The sequence below is a fragment of the Cuculus canorus genome, chromosome 1 (genome assembly GCF_017976375.1).
Source record: "Cuculus canorus isolate bCucCan1 chromosome 1, bCucCan1.pri, whole genome shotgun sequence".
NCBI lineage: Eukaryota > Metazoa > Chordata > Aves > Cuculiformes > Cuculidae > Cuculus > Cuculus canorus.
The window spans coordinates 194,521,422-194,547,445 of NC_071401.1; the positions used below are offsets into that span (position 1 = coordinate 194,521,422).

At 37.5% G+C, this 26,024-nt stretch overlaps 1 protein-coding gene across 3 annotated transcripts in view; it reads left to right on the forward strand.

Moving 5' to 3' along the window:
• Positions 1 to 26,024, forward strand: part of ORC5 (origin recognition complex subunit 5) — a 75,482-nt gene that overhangs the window by 49,250 nt on the left and 208 nt on the right. For 2 of the 3 annotated variants that reach the window (XM_054080246.1, XM_054080257.1), the window contains exons 14-15: positions 20,886 to 20,998; positions 24,596 to 25,904. In XM_054080246.1, coding sequence (XP_053936221.1) covers positions 20,886 to 20,998; positions 24,596 to 24,641 — 159 coding nt within the window. In that variant the 3' untranslated portion in view covers positions 24,642 to 25,904. Of the gene's footprint in view, positions 1 to 20,885; positions 20,999 to 24,595; positions 25,905 to 26,024 lie in introns of those variants that run through there. The other variant, XM_054080267.1, reaches the window with a different exon arrangement.

Genomic DNA, 26,024 nt, shown 5'->3' on the forward strand with positions numbered 1-26,024 from the left:
CAGCTGAAGAGGAATCTCATTTGATCACTTCTGTGATTGTATTAACACCTATTCAAACCAGTATCTTATTCTCATCAGTGATACCAAAAGTAGCCCCAATTTTAATTCAGTTTGGTGTCTGGAATTCACTTCTGTGAGCCAGACTGCCATCCAGTGAGAGTAAAGCCTTCTCAGCCTGGCTCAGGAGAGGCTTTTTTAGCTTTATATTGTGCTCAGGCACTGGAGATAGCTCAGTGTGTTGAAGTAGTCATGAAGAAAGCTGGTAAACATAAGAGTCATGAATACAATAGGAATTAAAAAATAATGCTGGTAGTCTTGATTTAATTTTCTTGTTAGTGTGTTTATGCAAATAATAAAAAAGACAAATATAAATGAAAAAGGTTAATTATCTGTACTTCTAAAACCAAAGGTGTTTCAGACTGATAGCACAAAGTTAATGGTGCCTAAAACCTGGACAAACTGGGACCAAACTGGGACTAAAAATGTAAGCAATTTGAATTTCTTGTGCAGTTATGGTTATCATATTTTTAATAAGCTAAAATGCTAGTCTCTAGTGCAGGTAATTTTATTTTTTTCTGTGGTTATTTAACGTGAACAGAGGAGAGATGTGAGCCTTCATACATCAGTGAACAGTCAGGATGAAGTGGTAAATTCAAGCTAGCATGCATAAGTGGAAATGACCTGAGATAAAGCTGTTCAGAGAAAGGAAAATAACTGGAAAGTAGTAACACTTAAAAGGAGATGTAGGCATGAAGAGTGGCAAAAATTAAAGGCTAGAAGGGAATGACTTGTGAAGAAAGATTAAAGGAAATGAGCACGTGTAATTATTACTTATAGCTATCTGTGTGCTTGATGATGTTCAGATGAAGAGAGATGATCCCTACACTAATTTGGCTAAATACCTACCAGGGGATGATGAAAATATCTGAAAGTATTAATAGCCTTCAAGTGCCAAGAAAGGATTCATTTAGAGCAGTCCAAAGAGGTCTAAGTGGGCGTAATGAAATAAGATGAGCGGAATCTTAGCTTTGAATGCCATAAAGCCGGCTTTCTGTAGGAGATGTTAAAGTGTGTAATAGTCTCCCCCGAAGTTTTAGTGGAATGTCCCAGTGCTTTAGCTATTGAAAATAACAGTGGACAAAGCATTCAGGAGTAAACTGGAGGAAAGAATTCTGTATTGGAGGGAGGAGAGAGAAGATGACTTAATAGATGTTTTCCAAACTTAATTTCTATGATCTCACATGATATAAATTGACTAAATAAGACTTACGGTAGACTAGAAAAACATAATTTATGTAAATTTGCTTTAGAATAGGCATTAACCTTGATCCTTGCTTCGGATCTGCGTTAAGCCTTGCCTTTGATACAGTAATCTTAATTAAAACTGAATATTTCATGATTTAACTCTCTCTGCCTCATGAGCGGAACAATGCTCTTATCTGTATTACCTTTAAAAGTGCTAACCATATAAAGTAACTATTGCATCAGATTATAGGCTTGCTTAAGGTCACATTCATATGAATAAAAATGCTGAAATTCAGGGGTTTAATTTGTTTAAAATTAATTAATTCTTATTTTGCAACAAAATGTTAAAAATCTAGTTAAACAACTTTTCCTGCATGTGAATTAGGAAATGCTGTATTAATAAGTACTATACTCTTCTGGGGAAAAAAATACCCACAAACCTACATGGATGAGGAAAAAAGTAAGTATTGGCAGATGTGATGTATGTCAAGCGTGTCATCATCCAACTGTCTGTCACTGTCATCTTTATAATACTTTTTTATCTGGGTTTACTTAGGTAGTAACAGAAAAACTGTTCGTTTTAGTTAAATCCTAGCATGTTTTAAATAAAAAGAGGCAGGGCTTGGAAACTAGGGGCATTAAAGGTTGCTCATGTGTGCTTCATCTCTTGGGGGGTTTTGTGATTTTTTTTGTGTGTGTGTGTGTGTTTGTTTTGTAGTAGTGTTAGAACAAACGTGCTGTTCTGGAGTAATACTGGAACTAGCCCTTCACTCCAGACACATGCTCTCATGTGCAGGACACATCCCTAATATAGGGGCACTCTGTAGTTGAAGTCACTGATACAGCAAAGGCATCTTCAGATTACCCACTGCTTGTAGGCTGTTGGAAAATTACATTTTCCAGCTTCTGAAAACATGTGGAATTATTTGCCTGTCTTTTTTTTTTTTATTGTATTTTTAGATTGTTTAATAAGTAGTCATAGTTGACTACGATGTGTAAAGTGATGCACAGGCCTCAACCTGATCAACTTTATAAATTACTGATAGGTCGGGACACCGACTTCAAGGTTCGAAGAAAAAGGATGTGATCTTAAGTGACAGTTCTTAAATAAATAAATACAAGTTAGTCTTAAACTGTAGAAGGCAAGGAAACATTTGAATATCTGTTTGTAAAGCCATTTAATTTGTGTTAAAATAGTGTTTTTCTGAAGTTATTTAATTTCATATAAAAGCTAAGGTGACAGACTTAATGCTTCGGATACAAATACTGCTGTGATAAATTCTAATGTCTGGACTGTATCTTAATTGAGTAGCTGACTTTAGATTAGCGATAATATCGTTTGTGTCACTGGACTCTCTGCCTGTGTCAGGTATTTGGATGACCCAATGTAAGTCACCAGTGTTTTTCTTGCAAGTGTAAGCCTAACCTCTTGGTTAATAAATAAGATTTGTCGGTCGTTTTCATCAGTACTTGAGATACTTCTTTTTCTTTGTCTCAGCTTTTTCTTTGTTAGATATAAATACTGAGTTGCAGCTGTGGTAAAATGGGCATCCGTAAACATAACATATATACTGCTATCTTTACTTCCCATTCTAAGCACAAGGAATGTAGCAATGTGTGTTTGTTGTGAATAATAATCATATAATTGAAATGGTAAAATGTGTTTTGGGCACAGCTGCCTTCCTGTCAGTCTGTTAAATTCTTGGACTCTCCTCTTACAGAGAACCCGGGGAACAAATTTGGAAAGTTAAATACATTTATTTGTTGAAGGGAAAAAACAAGAAATGAATGGTTGTTAATGTTACATCTATAGTCTTGCTGTTAGATCTTTATAGGAGAATTTGAACACCTGATTGCACTGCAGAAAATGAAACTCTGCTGTTTCATAGCACTGTTTGCATGCTCTGTTCCTGAATTATCTGTGGCATTCTGAAATACAGTAGCATTTAACAGTTATTAAGAACATGGGAATTGCCAGCGCTGTGTGCATCCCTAGCACCAGAGAATATCGTGTGGCTGGTTCAGGGAGCCATAAGGGTTAAATGTGGCTAAGCCTTTCCTCCACTTTCTGGGAACCTGGCAGTGGCTTTCTTTCACTTGCTTTGTATTGGGAGGAACAATACCTGAATTCAGCCTTGGGTTGTGTTGGTGAGAGGAAGGATTCAGGTTATAGTGTCAGAGGCGGCACTCCCAGCAGTACCAAGCAAGTGCTTCACCCTATGGCTGAAAAAAGTGGAATGTTAACAAGGCAAGTCTCAGATAAGACCATATGTATGTAGGGTTTTGTTGTTTTTAATCCATTTCTCTCTGCTTGTGGATTTCTTTTTAGTTAAATTAATCATGCCATTTTGAATAGGCTGCATTCTGCCACTGGGAACAGTAATTCAGGCTCTGGCTGGTGATGAGCCAGCCTAAAAGCAGGGAGACATATTTTTTCTGTGGATTGCAGTCAGGCAGAAGTGTAAGAGTCTTGTCACTTGAAGAAAATAAGTATTTGGAGACTAAAAGTTAGACCCTGCACCCAGATAATGATACGACTGTCCTCTGAAAAATCTGTATTTCATTAGTCAAGTGAATGGAAATTACATTTCTGAATTAATAAGTAACAGTTTATTTTTGAAGCAGATGATCCTGCATACAGTTAGATCTACTGCCCGTATTTCATCCTTAGTGTCTTCAACAAGCTACTACTATGTAAGACCACCGGGAAGGTTTGGAGGCTGCATGAGAATCTCATGCTTGTTTCAGTTTTGTAGATTTTCTTCTTTCTTTTAAAGAAGGATTTGGATTATATCTTAAAAAACCCACAACCCAACCAGCCTCTGCCCTCACCCCCAAACAAAAACAAACACCACAAAACAAATTCAAAATAAAAGACGAACACGTCAGTGTTTAGTTACCGAGTTGTTGTACATTCCTCCTCATCCAGTCATTGTTTTATCTGGAGCACAAAAATACTGCGTAAGTCATTGGGGATAACTCTGATAAGGCTGACCTGCCCTAGTGCTTAATATGTTTGAATGTGATGGTCTTTGGCATCTACCGTATATTCACAGGCTTTGCTTTTCAGAGTGCTGCTTTATTTCTCGAGTGTCTTCTGGCATGGCTTCCTGAGGAAACAGACTCAATAGCGTGTCTGTCAGTTCTTTCGCCCTGTTTATATCCTTCACACCTATGTTTAGCTGCTTATTTCTGGCTGAATTTAACAGAAAGGCACAAGTTCAAACATGTTCAGTCTTACAAATCTAATGAAAATGAGTGTCCATGTTCATACTCTCTGTTCAGGAGTCTCGGTAGTGCACAGGTTGGGTTTTTTTTTGTTTGACCTAGTGGAGGCCCATTTAGCAAGGATCTCACCGAGACCCAGGCGCAGGCTGTGGAGCATCTTCTGCTGAGAACTGAGGGAGCAGAAGGTGTTTGGAGTGTAAAGGGATGGAATGAGCAACTGGAAAGAGTTGCTGCTCTACTCATTGCTGATGAGTACCACAGCTGGAGTACTGTGTGTCGTTCTGGGCTCCGCAGTACAAGACAGACATGGATATACCAGAGAGAGTCCAATGAAGGGCCATGAAGATGATGAAGGGAGTGGAGCATCTCTCCTGCTAGGAAAGGGTGAGAGAACTGAGACTGTTCAACCTGGAGAGGAGAAAGCCTGGGGGGAATTTCATCAATGTCCGTAAATACCTGCAGGGAGGGTGCAAACAGGACAGAGCCAGTTTTATTCCAGTGGTGCCCAGGAACAAAACCAAAGGCAACGGGCACAATCTGAAACACAGGAGTTACCACCTGAAAATCAAGAAACACTTTCTAACTGTGTGGGTGACCAAGCACTGGCACAAGTTTCCCAGAGTGCTGATGGTGTCCCCATCTTCAGAGATATTCAAAAGCCACCTGGACATAATCCTCGCCAGCCTGGTCTTGAGCAAGGTAGTTGGACCAGATACCTCCAGAGGTCCCTGCCAACCTCAGCCATTCTGTGATTCTGAGTTGTGAGTGAGATAGAAGTAGCAGAGGTTGTAGGAGACACGGGCAGAGGATTCGATTTTTGCATTGGTGAAGGTTTATGGATAAATGTCTTCGTCACAAAACAATTTCTTATTTAAGTCTATTTAACTATTAACCATTTTATTGCTTATTTTTAAACATATTAAGCATTTTTATGATACTGAAGGTCTCTACCACAGAATTTACAGGTTTTGTATAAAGCAAAATGCAAAATGGACTTTGTGGAGAGCTTCTGGCTAGAGAGGCTACAATTTCAGATACTATCTCAGCTGATGATGTGGGGTTTTTTATAACATGCTGCAGCTTGTATAAACTTGATTTAAGTCAGATTATAAGGCTTTCAGAAAACACCACTGCAGAAAAATATTGTTTTATAGTTATATAGCAATGGTTTTACTTCTAATGGCACTAGTTTATTATGAAGTAATATCATTATCATCCATTTCAGGCAAAAAGTGTGATTATTTTTCCTCTCTTTGAGAATATGGTACTTGAATGGTTGTGAATAATTTGAAATAAAACAAGCTTTAAATACAACTTTTCAACTAACACGTGGGCTGAACCTTCCTGTGAGCAACAAGCCAAGCCAAGCATACACAGGAAAATTAAACAGCAGCATCATGGCTTTTGCTGGGTGAATTTGTCTTTATTGTTTAGTTCTTTGTTAAATACTTTATGTGCCCAGCTAAGTCCCAAATGATGATTTGATTTCTCTTCTTTATTAAAAAAAAAGAAATAAAGGCCTCCACTGCCTCTGTGTGAATTATGCTTGATCTAGGAAAAAAAAAAAAAGTGTCCACACAAAAAGTACTGTCAAATACAAAACCTGAATTATTGTAAAGTGAGACATTATTTCTCTCTCTTCTATGGTTACAACACTCTTGGGATTTAACTGTTCAACTCCTGTATGGGAAACATACATTGCTAGTGGTTTGGTTTTAATGTTTGTTAAGATGGAAAGCAGCTAGCTGATATTTATGAAGTGAAATCCTGGTGTTGGTTGTTGAGGGCTTTGATAGAAAAGAGAAGACTCCTAAGAGTGGCATTTTTTATGTGGAATTTTAAGTTTTACCAGCTCAGCCATTGGAATTGTATTTACATCTTCTGTAAGAGCTTCTTAAGGAGGTATTAAATATATCTAATTGTATATGTGTGTGTGTATATTTATGAAGGATGTACCGTTACAGTATACATTTCAGAAAGAATTCTGTATCAAGATAATTTGTATTTGGATGGTTTAGGGAGTTCCAGCTCCATGAAGAGAGCTTGCTGAATTAAGATTTTGCACAGGCTGTATGATATGTGTGCATGAATGTGGGTATGCATAAATTGTTCCATGTAACTGAAGATATCTACCAAGAAATAGCCAAAATTAGCTGCATCTTTGTTGCTGAAGTTAGTTGTGAGTAGCTTTGTTTCTACTCTTTAAATTGTTTAGGGTTGTAAGTAAATGAAGAAAAGTGAGGGACGTCTGTGGAAATCAGATCATATTTTTAAGCAGCACTTCCAAGTCACTTCTTTAAAGTAACCTTTTGAAAACATGGATTTTATTTATCCCAAACAGATTCTTTTGGCTGTCCTCTAACTGTGAACACAAGATCAAATTCATTCTTTAGCTTTTTATATCAGATAGGGAGATCCTCTGTGAATGACGTAAAAAGATCAAAACTGGAGGTAAAAAAGGAATAATTTATCCAACTAATATGTACATGTGATTAGCTTTATCTCGCAGACTGCAGGATAATACTGTTATTTTTGGTAAAAACAGAGTTTTGTGGAAATCATTGCCTGCTTTGCTAGGAATGGGATTTTCTTGACAGTGTCACATAAATATATTTGTTGATATCTGTAAGTATCTACATGCTGTTTTATTTCTCTTTGAGAAAACTGAGTTTGGTATAATACATATTCACTACTTGAAAAACCTCCCCCACTGCTTCCAAAATGTCAAAGCCGAGCACAGGGATTTAGCCATACAACTTCTCCTGAGATTAATTGGATTTGTATGGCTAAATCCATGCAGTTCTTCTGAAAATATTACGGTCCCTTGTATATAAAATACAACAATATATTCACAAACATAATATCACAAAGAATATTTTGACAGAACAGTAAAATCAGGTTTAATTTATGTTTGGAGATGAATAACTTTTGGTTTACTATAAATGTAAGGGTTCCTGTTTAAGTATACTGAGTGAATACTAAGCATGTGCTGTGCTTGCCTTAGGGCTTCATTTTTTTTCAAATGCGTGAAGCATTTACATAGGAGTCTTCTGTACTTAACTCAGGAGGGGGAAGAGCATTTCTGATTCATTAATCCCTTTTTCCTTTTTGTAAGTAACTGGGTCCTTCACATCCATGCACTCAAGAGGTGTAAAATATACAAAGAAGTGGGAGGGACAAGCAAAATGATGACTGGCTTGGTATGAGGTATAAATTGAGAATCTATTTCTCTTTGCAAGAAGAAAAATAGTAAGGGGAGAAAGGGCAGCACTAAATTTACTGCATGTGCTTGCATGATATACAGGTTTGGGGTAATTATTTTCTTTCTTGTTCAGTAAAGTGAGTTGTTACCATGGTAGCATTCATATAGCACAATTTCTCTGTTATAAAATAAATTGAGAACAGTTTTAGAGACAGAAAGTCTTTGTATGAGCGTTTGCTCTATTTTTTTTTTTTTTTTTTTTTTTTTTTTTTTTTTAGGGCAAAATTCTGCCTTAGAAATGTAGTTCCTCAGGTTAGGGTCTTAAAATTATTCTGGAGGTGAAAGAGTCTCAGTACACTTCCCAGATAATTAATGATATGTAGTGCTTCTGCAGGACAAGGTATGCAAGGACAGAGACAGTTTGGGGGTTTAGTTTTGAACGTTCACTGCGTAGAAGGAGATCTGCACAGCTGCTATTCAAAATGTTACTTCTGGTAGTAAAACTGAATAAAGCCATGAAGAGGGTGCAGGCTGCCAGGCACCTCAGAGAAGTAGTCTGGGTGTCCTGATTTAATAAGTAACTCCTGGCAGTGATCACCTAGCCTGTGCTCTGGTTTTTATTTGTTGTCTTGGTCAAAATGTGTTGAGAACATTTTGCAAACCAGGTCTGAGTCTTCAGTGGCAGAGAGGGAAAGGCCTCGAGGGTATTCTTTTTAAGCAGAGCGTACCCTGGACAGTGTTTTGATTTCTGCTGCTTAAGCTGCTCTTACTGAGGAATAGCAGACTGGTAACAACACTTCCTGCTCAGTTGATTTTTTGGTACCTTTTTTTTAACAGCAATGCAAATTCGGCTACGGACAGGTTAAAATATACTTGAGGAATGCTTCTGTTTCTGCTTACTGAAGAGTTCCCAGAAGATAGCCATGGGAGCTTTTCTTTATATAAAGCTTATGTGAAAGGTCTCCAAGGAAGTGAAGAAGTGTTCTGGATATAGCACAGTCAGTTGGAATGAGAAGTCTCTTTTCACCACACCTAAGTAATAGATTTCCCAAATCGTAACTGCTTCCCCTGTTTTCTTCAGATTTGTTGTTCTCTTGCATTTTCTCACTATAGTAGGGAAACAGCTGTATTAGTAGGAGAGTGACTGTGTTTCATCCATGTGATCAAAAGGCTTCGTTGGTTGCTTGATTCTTTCCTGCTTTTTTTTTTTTCCCCCCATTCATCTCTTGTATGGGTTTTCCAGAGTTTGGTGATCAATATAGTACTTTAGGAGGATTAAGACCTTTTTATGGTGATACAATTTTATCATTCAAACAATTTAAATATATAATCATTGACTATTATAGAAAAGTCTTGACACGGTGATTATTAAAAAAATACAGTGACTCTCACAACCATCAACTGCAAAAATGTGTTAATTAGTCATGGAAACCTGAGAAATTGTGTTTCTTGATTGATTTGTATTCCACTGAAACTAAAATAGAACACCTTGTATAGGTTCTTTTATGATTTTAATCCATTCTTGAATTACATGGACATTGCGTTGTGAAGCACATTGATATTTTAGACTCTGTTGCTCCGTAAATTATTTGTGATTATGTGGGAGCCATATAGTGAATGTTTACTAACTACATAAATTTTAACTCCATGTGTATAGCAACGTGTTTTAAGAATCTATGGAAGCATAGTGTCATTGAATGTTTCTGTCCGTCTGAATGTTATTATCTTTGAATGCCATTAAGGCAGGAGAAATATTAATTGTGTACTGTTACTAAGCAATGCTTCCCTTTTGCAGATGTTTAAGTGGAACTTATAGGTAGTCACTGCTGCAAAGAACAAAACAATCCAAGTGGATTTCTTGAAGTGTAGTCACATTTGATAAACATTTATCACTTTCCCCATTCCAACCTGACCATTCCCCTCCCAGATATGTCTTGCCTACAGACACAGCGCAGTTAAAGTCTTTGACCAGCATAGCTGACAGATGTGCCAGCACACTGGTTCTCTACTTCATTGGTCACTTTGATTGGCTGCTAACTATTTTACTTAGCACGTGTGCTTACCAAATATGTGAGTTTTGGAAACTTTTTCAGGGTTGGAAAAGATAAGTGTTATATGGTGTTTCTAGCAGAATTTCACAGTTGCATTGCAGGGTGACAGAAACTGCATGAAAAAACAGTGTTCTGTGTAAAGAACAGTTTTTTTTCCTTTCCAATTAATTGCTGACAGATGATCTTTCATGCTGACAGATGATGTTTTGTGCTCCTCATATAATAAAACCAAGTATAAGTGAATAAAAGATGGAAAACTGGTTGTTAGGACCACTTTGCAGGATCATCTCTGCAAGAGGTATAAAGTTATTTATAGATATCTTTTGCGATTGCTTCTAACATATTTAATGGGTCACTGAACTTCAAATTTTAATATTTCATGACTTATCAATTCATGGATGACTGAAAGCATACAAATGGATGTTCTATAGCCTCTATTGTAGTGTACCTAAACATTATAGATTTGTTTTTTAAGTAAAACCAAAATCTCTCACTGTAAGTTACATCCATCAGCTTTGTGCTGTTACGGTAGGGTTTCATTGGTTTTCAAGCAACTAGAGTGAATTGTCTTCCTTACTGTGACAGTCTTCTCCTGGTCTTCCTCTTGCTCCTGGCAAGACCAAACTTCCCTAGCATAGTCAAAGCAGAATATTCTCCTTGAGAGCAAGTATTTGGTTTGGTGGTACAGTCTGTGAGGGGAGAGTCCAGATCTACCCATTTCCCACTGCTGAGAAGAGTGACTTTAGAGTTCTCTCTTCTTTGTGCTGTGTTGTGACAGCCACCCTGGAGCTGGCACTTGTGTTCATCCTTGGTGTTTGCGCTGTTCTGCTTAAGGACACCTGTAAACACCTTGTAAACTTAAATGTCCTGGGTTTGTTGGGGAAGATTTTAAATGGAAGAGTGACTGTTCCTCTCAATTACTGTTGTATGGGCTTTGTTTTAGATGGCTAGTTTGTCCAGGATCCGACATCACATATCAAATAAAATTCTGATTACTGTCTTATACAAAAGTACATGCCTTAAATCAGATACTTATTTTTATCTCCCCTGTTTGATGGCGTAAAACCTAGTGTGACTTAATGCTGTATATGCAGCTTTTGCTGAGAGCTAGGCAGTATTGTTGTTTCTAATTTCTTGGTGTTTATGTGCTCATAATAAATTTCTCCTCTGATGTGTTGATTAGATGCGTTAACATCACAGATCAACATTCTTTTAGCTTCAGTTTGACAATACAAGAACAACATGGCATGTCATATTTCGACGAGTCAGATCCGTATGTGTGAACAATTTTACACCTAACTACTGAAGTCTCCGAGAGAGTTTTGTGTAGTCACAATGAATATAGTGTTGATACACTGTAGGCTGAAGTGGGATTCTGTTTTACCATTTATCTACCCTTTTGCTTAGAATGTCTGATTTTTGTATTTCAGAAGTATTTGGGTCAAATCTTCCTGGAGTGGTTGTTTTAATTAAAAATTCTTAGTATCTTATTTCTTTATATAAGATTTGGATCAATATTCTTTCAACACTTAATTACCATAATCATGCAGAAATAGACTGCGGTTACCACACATTGAAAACCTTTCCCTTCCTTGGACAAAGCAAAGTGATTTAGTCTCAGAAGATACTCCCAAACATCTGATTATGAAAAGTCCCTTGTATTTACGTGGTTTCTACTTGTGATGTATAAAAAGTACTGATTTTTTTCCAGGTTTGAGATCCTAATTTCTTTAATTATTTTTGAATACAAAATTATATTCACAAACCAAAACCCTCCTTCATATAACAATAGAAGGTTAGTAACTCTGTACACAGCTCTATCTATATTTTACTGAGATAGCATAAAAAATTTAGAGGCCTTCTGTAAATATATGAAGTCCTATCAGTATCACAGATATTTGGTAGTATTTTTAAGGTTATTGTTTTCAGTTCTTCCTAAAACTACCTTGCAGTATCTGGAACTGCTGCCGTCGTGCAACGAAGTATTATAAATAAAGGACCAGAAAGAGCCAGATGAAAATTTTCTAGATTTGGGGATTTAACATTATGTGCTTTGTCAGTTGCACAGAGGTTTGTTTCTTGGAAAACAGTCTTCATGTCGCCTTCCTCATCTTCTAAAAAACACTTGGAACCTGAGACCCCTCATGCAGAAATGAACCTGGGGTGGTGGCAGGAGGATACTTCTGTTGGCTGCCTGTTGCCTTTGCCTTGAAAGATAGCCAGCCTTTGTCTGGTGTCCACTTTATGAAGCTACCTGACTTAAGTAATCACATTAACTGTAAACATAATTTCCCAAGTGTTTATTTGACCATCTGTTACTGTCTTCGGTTGCTTTGATTTTAAAGTATGAAATAGAAAGACAAGTACTTTTGAATTATCTGTCTGTGATTCCTGTCTGTAGTCCTTCTGCTTAGGAGTGCTTTTCCCAGGTTGTTACAGAGTAAATTAGATGCATGCACCTCCACCAGATTGCTAGTATATTAAAGCCCTGGGTTTTTTGTGTTTTGGAGGATCAAAATTATCAGTTGCAGGAGTCTTAAGAAATTTTCGAAGAGATTTCCAAGTACATCCTCAGGAAATAATTTGATCCTCTCAGAAAGTACTGTGTTAAGTGAATTTCTAGCATGCCTTTCAGGGCATTACAAAATACTTCGTCTGATCCTCAAAGTGAGGGAACTGACTTAGAAATACTGATTTATCCATACATCACACTATAGAGTTTTTATATATTTTTTTTATTTAAATTGATGAGCAGAGTGAGGGAAAGATTTTTTTTAATTGCCTTTTATTTCCCTTTTTCTTCTTGGGCAAACTGATTAATGCTAAAATAAATGTGCTAAGATAAAAAATGGGCTTTTCCCGAATTACATATTAAATAAAAATAATGAAGAGAAAGCAAATTCATTAATACTTTGAAAGATTCCTTTAATAATAGTACCAAACTGAATAAATTACTGAACTGCTTTTCAAAAATGTTGTTACTGTAACCGTGAGTGGGCAGGACTAATCTGTGCAGATGCTTTTGAGACACTGTGAATTTTTCCAGAAGATGCATCCATCTTTCCTTTTTTATTTTTCATTTTAAACATTTCAGAGTGTGGAGAGAATACAGTAACTAATGGTGAGAGGACCCAAGAGAAGGGTAAAGGGAAACAACGAAGTGATAGGATGTAGATGATGCAGATATGTACTTTACCTTTGGTGAATGCATTATAACAGCCACACTAAGTCAGACCAAAAGCGTGTTTACCCACTGTTTTACTTATAACACAGCAAAACTGTCTGACTGCTTCTGAATAATATCAGACATGCAGGAAATATGTAAGACCAGCAAGTAGAGGATGAGTTTAGTCTGGTATATGTTGCAGCTTCTTATTATCTGTGGCTTAAATGTTTGCTATGGAGTTGATGTTCTTTGTGTTTAGTAGCTGTGGTTCTATTTCCTTCCATGAATCTGTCTAGTCGCTTTCTTCACACTGTAAAACCCTTTACCACGTCACTGAATTTTCAGTGGCAAAGTGTGCCACATTTTAACTACAAATTTGGATGAAGAAATCCCCACTTCAGGATTTCTTGTTCTCTTTTTAATTGCCATTTTGTTTCCTGGGATCTTTCCTGGATCTTGTCTCAGTGTCCCCATTTTGGGTGTTTGGGGTTTTTTTGAAAGTAGTGTGTTTGGGAAGAGAAGATGTGAGGAGTAGAGATAATGAGAAGGTACGGAGGAGAGATGAAAGGATGCTGCACTGATGAGTCAAGGTTTGCAGCTACTCACAGTCACGGAACAAAGAAACCTAGAAGACAGACTGCTAATTGAAGAGAGAGGATTCTAAAATAGGAATATGAATTCTAGAGCAAGGTGAGGAAGTGTCTCCTCAAAGAAAGAAGATACATCTGCATCACTTGAGATTGAGGAGAAAAGCCACAAGGAGGCCCAAGTGCAGCAGAATGGGCTAGGAATAAGGCAGCTTGTAAATACCTGGAAAGATGTTCTGTGGTCTGAAAGATAGGAGAGGCTGAGGAGGTGCAGAAAGGGAGGAGGAAAAAGGCAAAATATGCACATTTATCCCTTGAACAAGGCTACGAAATTGTCGTCGCTTTTTGTAAAATATTATTTAGTGTAAATGGGACACAAAAAGCGACACTGAATGGAATAACAGAGAAGTGGTGAACACTGATTATACAGTGGGGAAAATACCACATAAAAATTACTGTAATGACCTGTATAGTAGAAATCAGAAGAATTTTGTAGTGTAAAATTCAAGGTTGTATGCCTTGTGCTTAGTAAACTTTTCTGCTATGAAGTTATGCAAGAAATATCTTGGAAGGTGGTGAGTGTGATACAAACTGAGTGGGTTTAACAGCATGAAATTCAAGGTCATGTACTTACGGGTAAATAAACATTTCTTTTAAAAACAGAAAGATAGTCTTTTAGGAAAAAGGAAAAGGAGGAGGAAGTTTTGGCTGTCATAATGAGTGACTACGCCACCAATATGTAAAGCCTTGAAAAAAAACAAAAGGGCCGTTTGTTGAAATCTTGATTGTTGAAATTACATAGATTTACCTTGAGTGAAGTCAGAGGAGACAGTAAAGACAGAGGCGCAAACTAACATACAAAAATATTTCATTAAAATATAGCAGCATATACAAATAACTAGGTCTTGAATTAAATTACTTGGGAATCTGAAGCAAGTTTTCCCATCTGTATATTGATAAGATTCTGGAAGAGTCTTCTGTGGGAGTCATAGAATCAGAATGGTTTGGGCTGGAAGGAACCTTAAGGTTCATCAGGTTCCAGTCCCCCTGCCGTGGGCAGGGACATGTCCCATTAGATCAATTGCTCAAAGCCTTATTCAACCTGGCCTTGAACACCTCCAGGGTGGGACAGACATGACTTCTCTGGGCAACCTGTGCCAGAGCCTCACCACTATCACAGTAAAAAATTTCTTCCTAATATCTAATCTAAATTTCCCCTCTTTCAGCTTAAAACCATTCCCACTTGTCCTATCACAGCAGTCCCTGATAAAGAGCCCCTCCCCAGCTTTCCTGTAGGCTCCTTTTAAGTAGTGGAAGGTTACTATAAGGTTTCTGCAGAACCTTCTCTTCTCTAGGCTAAACAAGCCCAACTCTCTCAGGCTGTCCTCATGGGGGACACGGTATTGCCAGCAGAGCAGTGCCTTACAGAGTCGTCGTGTCAGAGGGGAAAAAGCTTCTTGTTTTTATGATAAAATTTAGTGCGTTCATGAAAAAGATGGTGTGACATGATGTCTTCAGTGACACAGACTAATCTCAACCCAGTAAATTCTTTGTTATATTCAAGACTGAAAGCAAGGACGTTGCGTGATAATTCTTAGGGGAAAATGCGATGCAAATCTTATTCACTGCCAGGCTATTAAGAGTGCTTCCCAACATCATGATAGAACAAACATTTTAAAATCCTTACATGGGTATAAAATAAAAGAAAAAAAGATCTGTTAGCCTAAGCAGCATCATTATTTAAAGGATAAATGGTAGCAGAAGTAGTCAATTGATTTCTTTCCTCATACCCGCCTCATAGTAATTAAATATTTAGTGAATGTAACGCTGTCGCTGCCGCATCTGGAATTTGTCAACACATTTATGTCTTGAATGTTTGTTCAAGTTAGTAATTAGTATTAAATTCTGTTTGACCTAATCTGATGAATCTCCTGGTAAAGCGTTGTCAAGTCATTGGTGAGAGATGCAGAAATTAAAATTGGGAAGTGTGGTGTATGCTACTACGGACAAAGGATTAATATGCAAGGTCCTGGAGCGTCAACACAAAATAATGAAGCAATTATTGTGAGAGAAATGCAAAAAATAACCAGTACAGGAGAAGGAAAGACACTAAACACAGACACCACGTTTGGTGTGCACTGTAGCATCCTATACCACCACCTGTGTGCATGTTATCAAAGTGAGAGGCATAGCGTGGTTGCTGTGGAGCACCACCAAGGCTGTGACTGGGGTACCTTTTCTGCTGGTGGCTCTGTTAATGTCCAAAATGTTTTGACTGTATTCAGATGATAGTTTGAAAAAGGATTGCATTAATTTAAGAGGGAAAAAAAAGTAAAATAACATAGATGAAGCATTATAGTAAAGAATGCTTTAACTGCACACTGGAAGGCCGTAAGCAATTTGGATGGATGTAGAATAAGGCCAGAATGGTATAATCTAATAAGTAATATTGGAGTACTATAGCAGATAGAAAATTTGACCAAATACTAAAACCCAGCAGTTTCAGAAAGGGAGATGGTGAAATGATTTCCCGCTGTAAGTATTTAAGATCTGATAAAATGGTAGGTCATATCACCTAGTGCAATCCCTTCTGTTGTATTTCTTTTATGCATTAAAAGCCTTCCACAAACTGTAATTCAGAATCAAAACTTGAGTGTTAAAATCTAAGCATTCAGAAAAGCGTTCATTTATTTTTAATAATTTTTATAAAAACAATTTTGATCAGTTGCTGGCTTAAGTAGATATTTAATTGTAATGTTCTATTCCTGCCTTTCTGTGTGAGCTTTCCTAACAAGGCTGTGCATACTCTGGCTATAATTTTGATTGAAACAGTATTGAACAGATTTTTTTTACTCTCACATAATTTGTTCTGGGGTCGTTGAATTTAACCCCAGGAGACTGTTGCAGTAGTCATTTTGATTGAGGTGTGGTTTCTAAATGGCATCTGGTTTTCTGACTGCCTTGCTGTATAGCAGTGGGTTTAGTATCTGCATGAATGTAACTCCCGGCAGTGATGGGTTTTGGCCATGGGTCGTGAGCTGCATGTTTGCATTGAGAGCCGTGTGTGGTGATGCTGCAGAGCACTAGGGTCCATATAAATTCTAATACGACTGTGGGAGACTATAGTACTGTTGTCTGATGGTACTGAAATAATGGAAATTCTTAATTTCTTGATAGCTTTGAGGTTCTGAATCATAAAACAGATTAAAGCTGTGGTTGAAAGTAAGCCAGACTGAAGAGTTACAAATAACGTTGTATCTTGGGCAAGATAATTGAAGATCGTAGACTGTGGAAATGAGAAATACTTCGCATATCATCTAGTACATCTCTTGTCAGTTTGATATTGTTCCTGCTAGAGTCTTTCATTAGTATTTTGTGTAGTCCAGTTTTAAATGTACCACTCTGTGAGATTTCGATCACATCTCTTAGGAAACAGCTTCCCCCATGTAGCTGGCATGGCTTTTTCTGTTTAGTTTTATCCTATGGATTTGAGATGTGCCACACACTTTACCATGATAATCAGTCACTGCTTACCCCAACAACCATTTGTTTCCCTGTATCTCGAGTCCTAATTCTGCCTATGTTTTGCACCTCTGCAAATGTTTTCTGGCTTCTCTTGGTGTCCTCAGGAAGAGCCTGGCCTTTCTCAGCAGACAGCCCTCACTTCTGGAATCCTTCTTGCTTCCACGCAGCCATGTGCTGACAAAGCCAGTCTTTGTGTCTGCCTGGGGAGTGATGCAAGGCCCATCTGTTAGCTCAGGCTGATAGGAAAAAAGCGGCCTTTAAGGATGGCTTGTGGGTTGCTTTGTTTTTTCCAGAGGTCTCAATGTCCATATTTGACCAGTGGATCTCCAGAAGCAATCTGAGTGGTCATTTCCTCCTGGCAGCAACTCTTTGCCATACCTTCATGATTATTCTCACCTTACATCTAAGCTTTCAGCAGCAGGTCTCTCAAAGAAATACATTCTAAAGAAAGCTCAGTCAGGGTTCATTTTTAAACATACCAGTGACACATGTTCCTTCACATCCGTCAGATCAGTAATTTTTCTTCAGATTTTCGTGTTATTCCTGAAGAAATTTCCATTTACTTATGAACTTTTGCTAGTATTAAATGATCACCAGATCTAACTTTAATTCTGTGAATAGCTTTAGAATATTTTTTCCTTCATTCAAAAGATTCTCAAGAAATATTCTTTCTTATGTCACCCACACAGTTTTTCTGGCTTGTTGCTCGTCTATTCTTGCCAGATGGTTTTTTCCCAAGCTTTTGTGGTAATGAAATGGAGCCACTGTACCCATGGTATTAAGAAAATAACCAGAAATTGCTTTGAAAAGGGCTTTTTTTTTTTTTTTTTTTTTGCCAAGAAGTGCAATTAGTTTGACATGACTTTCATATTTCTCCCAACTGTTTCAAACTTTTGACATATCTTCATTTAAGAACAAATTGCCTCCAAAGTTTTACATCTGAGCTTTTGAAATAGTAACAGTTTTTCAAGGCTTAAGTTACAGGTGGCACTCGGATCTTAAGAGTTAACAGGACATGAAAATTCATTATTTTAAAAATTCTGCTACAAATATGCTGTGTTAAACCCAGTTCATTCCACTGTATCCTGCTTTATCTAAGTAGGCACAGAGAGAGGCTGTAAGGATGCTGTTTTATGCAAAATAGCCCAGTTCCAGAAGCAAGTTAGAATGAAAGTTAGATCTGGTAATGTTTTAATACCATACATAGCTTTTTATTCCCTCCTCCACAACCCCCACCCAGTCAGCTGTTAGATGTTCAGTGAAGAGGCGCTCAGACCTCTCGTGTCAGGAGGGATTTGAACTGTCTGTGTTCTAGAAGACTTCTTGACCATCTGGTGAAGACAATAATCTTATTTTTATTAATTAGATCTAGAAAGATAGGTTCGGTGCAAAATATATGGGAACTTTGTAATTCCACATCTAGCACAACTGAATCTTTTCTTCTGACAAAGTACTTCATTGCAAAAAATGTGTGATCTCTGCCTTTTTCCGTGTACCCGCTTGGCATCTGTAACTGGGTTTTGAATTGTGCTCAAAAGACTCACAAGTTAGGTATTTTAGCTTCTAACATTCCATTGTCTGTAGTGAAGCTGGTCCCTGTTTATTCCCCTAAGAGTGTTCTTTCTCTTTGTCTCTTACTGAGCCTCTTTGAAAATAAAACTATTTATTTCCTGCATGAATCGAAAATGGCAGTTCTTTCTAGTCCTTTCTAAGTAATCTCAGGACCAGGACTCGCTGTTTCAGCACTCGCTTCCCTGTGATGACATTTGTATTAAGCTAAATAAATAAAGGACTTGTAAAAGAAAAGAGTGAAAGGTTGCAGTTTGCTAAGTAAGTTTGTGTTACTTTTGATGATCAATAGCTTCATTTGTCTTGTGGTATTGTATATTGAGTTTTTAGAGTTAATGTCTTGAGTCAAAAATAGTAATGAAACTTAATACCGAGCTGTACTGTTTCAGATTTATTGAGTTGGCCTTAGTAAGGGATTTTACTTTGTGACTTTACCTTACACACATAGCATTTGGTGCTGATTGGGAACAGAAAGTGGTTAGGATATGTTAAGGTATTGCTGGAGCATTTGTAATGCAGCAGCAAGGTCACTTTTACATCCCACATAAAACCAACATGGGTCCAAGTCCAATCTCTCTAGGCTTTTGCTGTGCTTGGTGTAAGCTTTTAGGAGCTTCCTGCCATTCCTTCATTGGTGATTTCTGAATGTGAGGCCAGCTGCAAGTATGTATTGCAGAAGTGATTTTCCAGTAATGGTGTAAAATAGCAATCATACAGCAGATTATTCCGTAATGCTTTTTCATTGGCTGAATGACGACTTTATTGAATGAGGAATGTAGAAAAACGTGCTCTCAAACTCATGAGTATTTTAAGAAAATAAAAACATCTAACAAATTTGAGGTTGGTCCCAATTCAGTGATGAGTTCAAAGTAATTTGTGAGCTGAATTTTGAGCCATTTACTGTGTACTGAGTTCAGTTTTCGTAAGTACAGTCAATGATAACAATTTGTAAATTGATTGCTACTCCTTACTGTATTTTATCGACCTGAATTAAGTAAATGGAATTCGGCTTTGTGAATATGGGTGGGTCACTAATCCTTAATCATAACTCCAAAGATTTTTCAGAATGATGGCATCTAAACTATTCTTGTCATATAAAAGACAGTTAAGCACAGGCTGTTATAAAAATTGCTCCATTCTTTGTGACCATGATTTTTTCTCTTCTCTCAAGGTAGTTGTAACTTTTTCTATATTATATCCACTTTGAGAAAACTAATAATTATTCTTACCTTCTGCAAGGATTATAACCAAGTTTGAGACCAAGTTCACTTTCAGCTAAAGAGTGGGATTATTACTGAGTTAGGATTTTTTTGGTTTTGTTTGGTTTTTGTTTTTCAATTGCTACTGGTGAGAACTTGCTGCTGCTTTTTATAGCGATGTGCTTCCTTGAAGGTTTGAACTGACACTCTTCCTTGATCTATGAATTGTTCAGAAGTTTTTTAGTATGCCATTATCATTCAATAGAGGTAGGTCATGGTTGGCTGGTTTGGTTTTTTTTCAAAAGCAGAGCTGTAGTCAGATACCAGTTCTTTGTACCACGTAACCTTGTGAGAAAAGGTAGAGAGACAGTAGAATCATCACAGTGATTTTTCCTAACTGAGGCAGAACATACTGGTTGCCCTCAACAGTGACATTGCATGACTGCACTTTAGTGATTCCTCAGTCATCATCTGGAGGAAGGAATATAGTGAAAAATATGCTGGTACATTGCTATTTTGGTAGAATAATTAATGGCTCTGTCAAGACACTGCATGTATGTTTGTAGGGAAATCTCTGCTTTCAGGCCCTGCTCTTTTTCAGCGCACAGTCTTCCAGCCTTTCCTTTCCAAGCTTCAAAATCTTTTTTATATGGAGTAGAGCAGTACACCCATCTGTTAAAAATGTATGAGCTGGCGCAGGAATATGCAACTTTGAGTGTGAAAGTTCAAGAGGAGTTCTTTGGGTAAAAAGGAAAGAGAATCAAAGTCTCTCCTTCTTGTCAGGCAGAGATTTGGAAAACATTCAGCTCATGCCTGTGATTCCCGCTCCTCACATTGCCTTTCTGTCTCTGATCAGAACTCCAGGATAACTCTTGATATGAAGGATGAAGGGTTTATCCTGTGTCTGTTACTGTTTGTGCTGAAAATGTAATGGTGAACGTGTAAATACGTACCTGGGTTTGCTCGCTCCCACACTATGTGAAAATCAATGAGCAAGTATAAGGGACTTTACAAAGAAACACAGGAGCAATGACAAATGGAAAAAAAAGGAATTGGCCACTGCCATTCATGTTAGCAAAAATTACTAACATTTCTAATGTCTCTTATTTGTAGATCACCTCTCTTGTGACTCTCCAGCTGTTATCCATGGTTGGCCATAATGACCAGCTTGACGGACCACGGTATAAATGTACAGTGTCTCTGGACTTCATCAGAGCTGTTGCCCGGTGAGCCTGTTAGAGGTCGTTTACTGTTGTATTTGCTGACTTCAAAGAGACTTCAAAACTAATATTTGCTCAGTAATTAATTCTCTGCAGGCCAAAACAGAAATGTGGGTGTTTACTGAGTGAGTCTTATTTATGAGAAGTGTTGGACTTGACATAAGTTTAGTCCTGTTTTGAAAAAAATTGTCTCTTACAGTGGCAGTATGTGTTACAGGAACATACTGCCTTTGTGCTTAATAAAGGTCAGGGACTTCATGTGAATATACTGCTCTAAAATGTCAGCCCATTTCATTAACAAAATGCACATTATAGTATTTAAATCTGAAATTATATTTAGTTCTTAACAGTGTTTCTTGTATGTATGATGTAAAAACTACATAGATTATAAGAATTCTTCGAGGAGTCTCTCTTGTGTGATCTGTAGTTGAGAGAAACTAATTCAATAAATGAATGGTAGGTACCTCAGTGGCTCTGTTCATTCAGAGCCTTCAGGTTCTGGATTCTGAGAACAATTCTAGATCAACCCAGAGACATGATAAATTGCAGGCAGAAATACATGCAAAACATAGGCAAAAAGCAAACCTGTCTCATTTTTAGGAAATTCCAACAGCATTATCTCACATCTGTTGCTGCAGCCAGCTTATCAGCAGGTCTTAGATAAAAAGTCTGTAGTCAGAACAGGGCCCAGAAATGACATAGCAAAAAGGAGGAGAAACATTTTCTAGGCCAACTCCTCTCTGTAATGTGAGACATCAGAGGAACCTGTGGTGTAGACTGTATCCTATAACCTCAGCGCACATGTTGCTCTCTTGGGCTGTTAAATGACCAATACCCTTGTCAGTAAACCTCACAGACACAGTGATTTCAGTTTGAAGCTGGACAGGCCATAGAATGAAACCTTATCTGGTTCAGGACTGGCTGGGCCACACTGCCAGGATGTCCACAGTTTCGTTATGGCAGTTTGCTATTCCTAGCAATAAAGTCACTTATGAATGATGCCCTGAAAAAGCTCCCACTGGTACCAAGTACAGCAGACCATCTGCTCAGCAACATGGGTCATTCCCCAAGCTCTTGTCACTGCTCTGACTCCTATGGTGAATACAAAGACCAGTTCATAAACTCTGTACTGGGCCCTCAAATTAAGATACTAAAATGACGGCCTGGTCCTTGCAACTTTAATATCATTAGAAGTTCTGTTGCCTCCATGAAAATTGCCAGAATATAGAGGTTTTCCAAACGGGACCAGAACTTGTGCTATGCAGCACATAATTACAGAGAAAGTAGCCAACAGAGATGCTGCCATTTCAAACCTCACTGTATGATATAGTGCTTTGGCTTGCCTTTCTTTAGGTCAGATGTGTGTTTATATATATATCTATCTTCTCACTGACCTTTCCTACATGTTTTGACAAAGAAAGCACTTTCTTCCATTCCTCTTCCCACAACCCCAAGCAGTTCGGAAGTGTTTATGTGCCGCGTAGATAGGGCTGTTTAAATGACCAGACAGATTTGCCTGTTCTTCTTTCTTCTTTTTTAACCTTGCTTAGATCCTTTGTTACACTTCTTTTGTTAAGTATCTTTTCAAACCTGAAGTCTTTGCTAAATCTTTTGGGAGGACAATCCCTAGATAAGATACAGTGTTTCATGAGCTGATGAGAAATGGGTTTTTCCCATGTCTTGATGGCGCTAGCTACAGGACGAAGGCATGATCTTCTATGCTTTAAGAAATGTCAATTGCTAGCTGTGCTATAATCCTGCAGCTGCCTGCAGCTAGTTTTTAATCACATATGGAGAGGTTGTATTTATTGCAGAGAGAAGGAACTACTTTGCTATTTCAATCAAATAGACTTTAAGTTAGCAGCCAATCTCCTATTTCTTTTGTCTGTTACTGTAATACTACTAAAGTAAGTCATTAAACTCCTCAGATACCTCAGCCTTGTTACCATCTCAGCCTTACTACTTACCTTATTTCCTGGAAGCTGAAAAGTGCAGAGAGCAGGACAGAAAATAATGCTCTCTCCCACCCTCATTCAAGCTGTTCAGAGTGTAATTTCACTTTCCTTTATTTTTTAAACAAAACTGAGGTTTGCTTTTTTTTTTTAAACAACAAAAGCCACTTGTTTATGGAAAATAGTAGAAAACTTGTGTCTCATGTTGGTGGCTCTTAGTGTGATAACCACTGACCATGCACAGTCTTCCTGTTCAATACCACAGAAGCTCATACCTGCCTCTATCCCATTGCATATATTCAGTATTTGCAGAGATATTCCCATGGCTTTTACTATGTAGTATTTACATGTTTGGCTGAAGGTGATGTTAGATGTTTCTTTGCTAGAAGAAACTAGCAAACGTAGATGCTTTTGCTTTAATTTCTGTTTTAAGAATTTCAAACCTAAGTTCATAAATTTTCTGCAGCTGAAATAGGTATCTCTTAATGTTTGTTGAATGTAACAAATGGATCTTTTCATGTAGTCTCTAATGATGCCAGTTGTTATGACAGGATGATTGTGTTTCATTTAGTTGATAAGGTCAGCATTTGTTAAGAGTGTGTGATTTTGTTTCTGTGGAAAGCCTTGTAACCAAAGTACTTCTCTTGAGTGTCACAATGTCATGTGAGTCTTACAGTGGCAGTTAATTGCTTTAATTTTGTCCTTGGATTATTAAGTAGACTCAAACATAATATCTTTTGTTATGTATCTTAAGGGATGTCTAAACTTTTTCTCTGCCCAGAAACACTTTTTCTGATGTTTTATGGAAACTTTTTGAAAAGTGGGTTACAGAATGAACAGAGAATATTAAACGACTGTAGTCTAACAAATAAGATATTCAGCCAGTTAATCTCCCTTAGCATTGTGAACAGTTATTTTTGCATCATTGAATACTTGTTAAAAAAACTTTTAATTTTATACTTGTCATTATATGTAGTAATTTGCATTATTTATTCAAACAGTAAACCCCAAAGTCTGAGTGTTAGATTGTATAGCAGAATGGGTTTTAGAGACAAAAAAATAATTATATGTTTTATTCTGCTGCTGTTTCATTCTGCCTGCCATTAAAGGACAAAAGTATACATTAAAATCTTCTATCCCATTGAGCGGTGTTCTTGGATTTTTCAAATTTAGCTATGAACATGGGTCAACTACTGTCAAGACTGAAAGAACGCAGACTGCAAATGAGTACAGATGAAGGAGTTATGTAGTACATGCTAAAACAGGTGGTTTGGAAGATGAACAAAACAGTAGCTTGAAAGATTGCTGCTTTGCATCATCAACTAAAGTATCGCATTTACCATATGAAAATATAATCTCATTAACTTTGATGCATTTTTACTGCTTAAGGATGGAAATAAGAATCTTCCAGTTTTTACTAGAAAGCTGCTTTATTTCTTTTTTAGAATCTTACAAAGTTTAAATAATCAGAAGACAGGTACTGTAAATAAGACTAGAAGTTAAAATATTCATTTGTCCTTGATTGCATTTCTTTTGGAGATATTGCTTGATTCTGATTGTGCAGGATATTCAGCATGTGCTGTCTCCAAACAGGTCAAAGTCTTAGCACTGTTAAGATGATTGCTCTAATACACTGTGTTTTTGTTTATAGGACCGTGAACTTCGACATAATAAAGTACTTGTACGATTTCTTGTGAAAACAAACTTCACAGCCATATGGACACTGTGACAATGACTAAGGCAAGCTGTGTTCATCTCTCTACTTAGCTGGCCAGAAAGAAGAGTATTTTGGCTCTTTTGGATTTGTCCAAACAGGTGCTGGCCCAGCATGGAACCTGATGAAAATACTCTGATTGGTCTGGGTGGATCTGAGCAGAGGACTATTTACCAGGGACCCTGGAGTATCTGGAAGCAATGTGTTAATTATAATCAGCAGGGTTTGAGCACAATCTGTTCTACTCTTAATGATGTTATCTTAACACTGAAATTGCCTGAAACCCATTTACTTAGGACTGCGTTTTGCTCTATGAACTCTCCCCAGTGCTTTGAACATGGCAGCAGCCCTTGTTTGTATGCCCAGTCTTTTCACTTCCTCTCCACAGGAATCTTTGCAATTGCCTGCCAAAGCAGCTTTTCCTGAGGCCACCATTTTAGGAAAGTAGAGTAGCAAAATATAATAAACATAAGAACATATTTAAAATCAGGCTGGTATAAATCCTTCTTTCTCTTCAGTCGTACATAGGCAGACTGTTACACTGCTATATGGAAATCACAAAGACAGGAAATTACTGTCTTTTTTTCAGACCATTCATAAGCATTTACTATGAATCTATTTTTACAAGGCTTTATTTAAAAAAAATCATCTATTCCTAAAGTTCTAGCCCAACGTCGAACTTGAAAGGTTTTATTTTTTGCTTAAACGTTTGATAGTCCTTTTATACTCGTCCAGTTATTGTAAGTGCTAATTATAATGCTTTAAGATACACATTTTGTAATGGCTTTTGTAACGGTATCTGTCCTGTAGAGGAGGATGGCTCAGCAGCCTTTCCGTCACAAAGGGAGAAGTTCAACAGGTGACAGATTATTCCTGCAGTAGTTCCCCAAAAGAGGCGGAATAATGAATAATCAATGTGGTGTTGCAGCCTAAAACTTTAGCTTTGAAATAAACTACGGTTACATTTGTCTCCTGTTTACAAGTAGGGGATTCCCAACTGCCACTACCTTTATAGGGTATTAAAATCCACTGATCCAGTTAGAGATTTCCGTTACTCTCTTGAAAACTCCAGGACCTGTTACCCAGATGCTTTACTCCTGAATGCTGGCCATTGACTGCTTCACAGTACAAGACCATGTAATATCTTATGTTAATAATTAGGGGGTTTTCCCAGGAGAAAAAATTCATCATTCTTTCCCTGTCTTGCCGTGAAAATGGATTTGGTCAAATATCCTGGACATTTTTTTTTTTTCCCCCAGTTGTGGGTGTGTAGCCAGGCTTCTTGATTCAGGCGCAAGTGAGCGAGTTCCAGGTGAATCTATGCGACAAAAGTATCTTTATGACCAATCTGTCGCTTCCCCCCTCA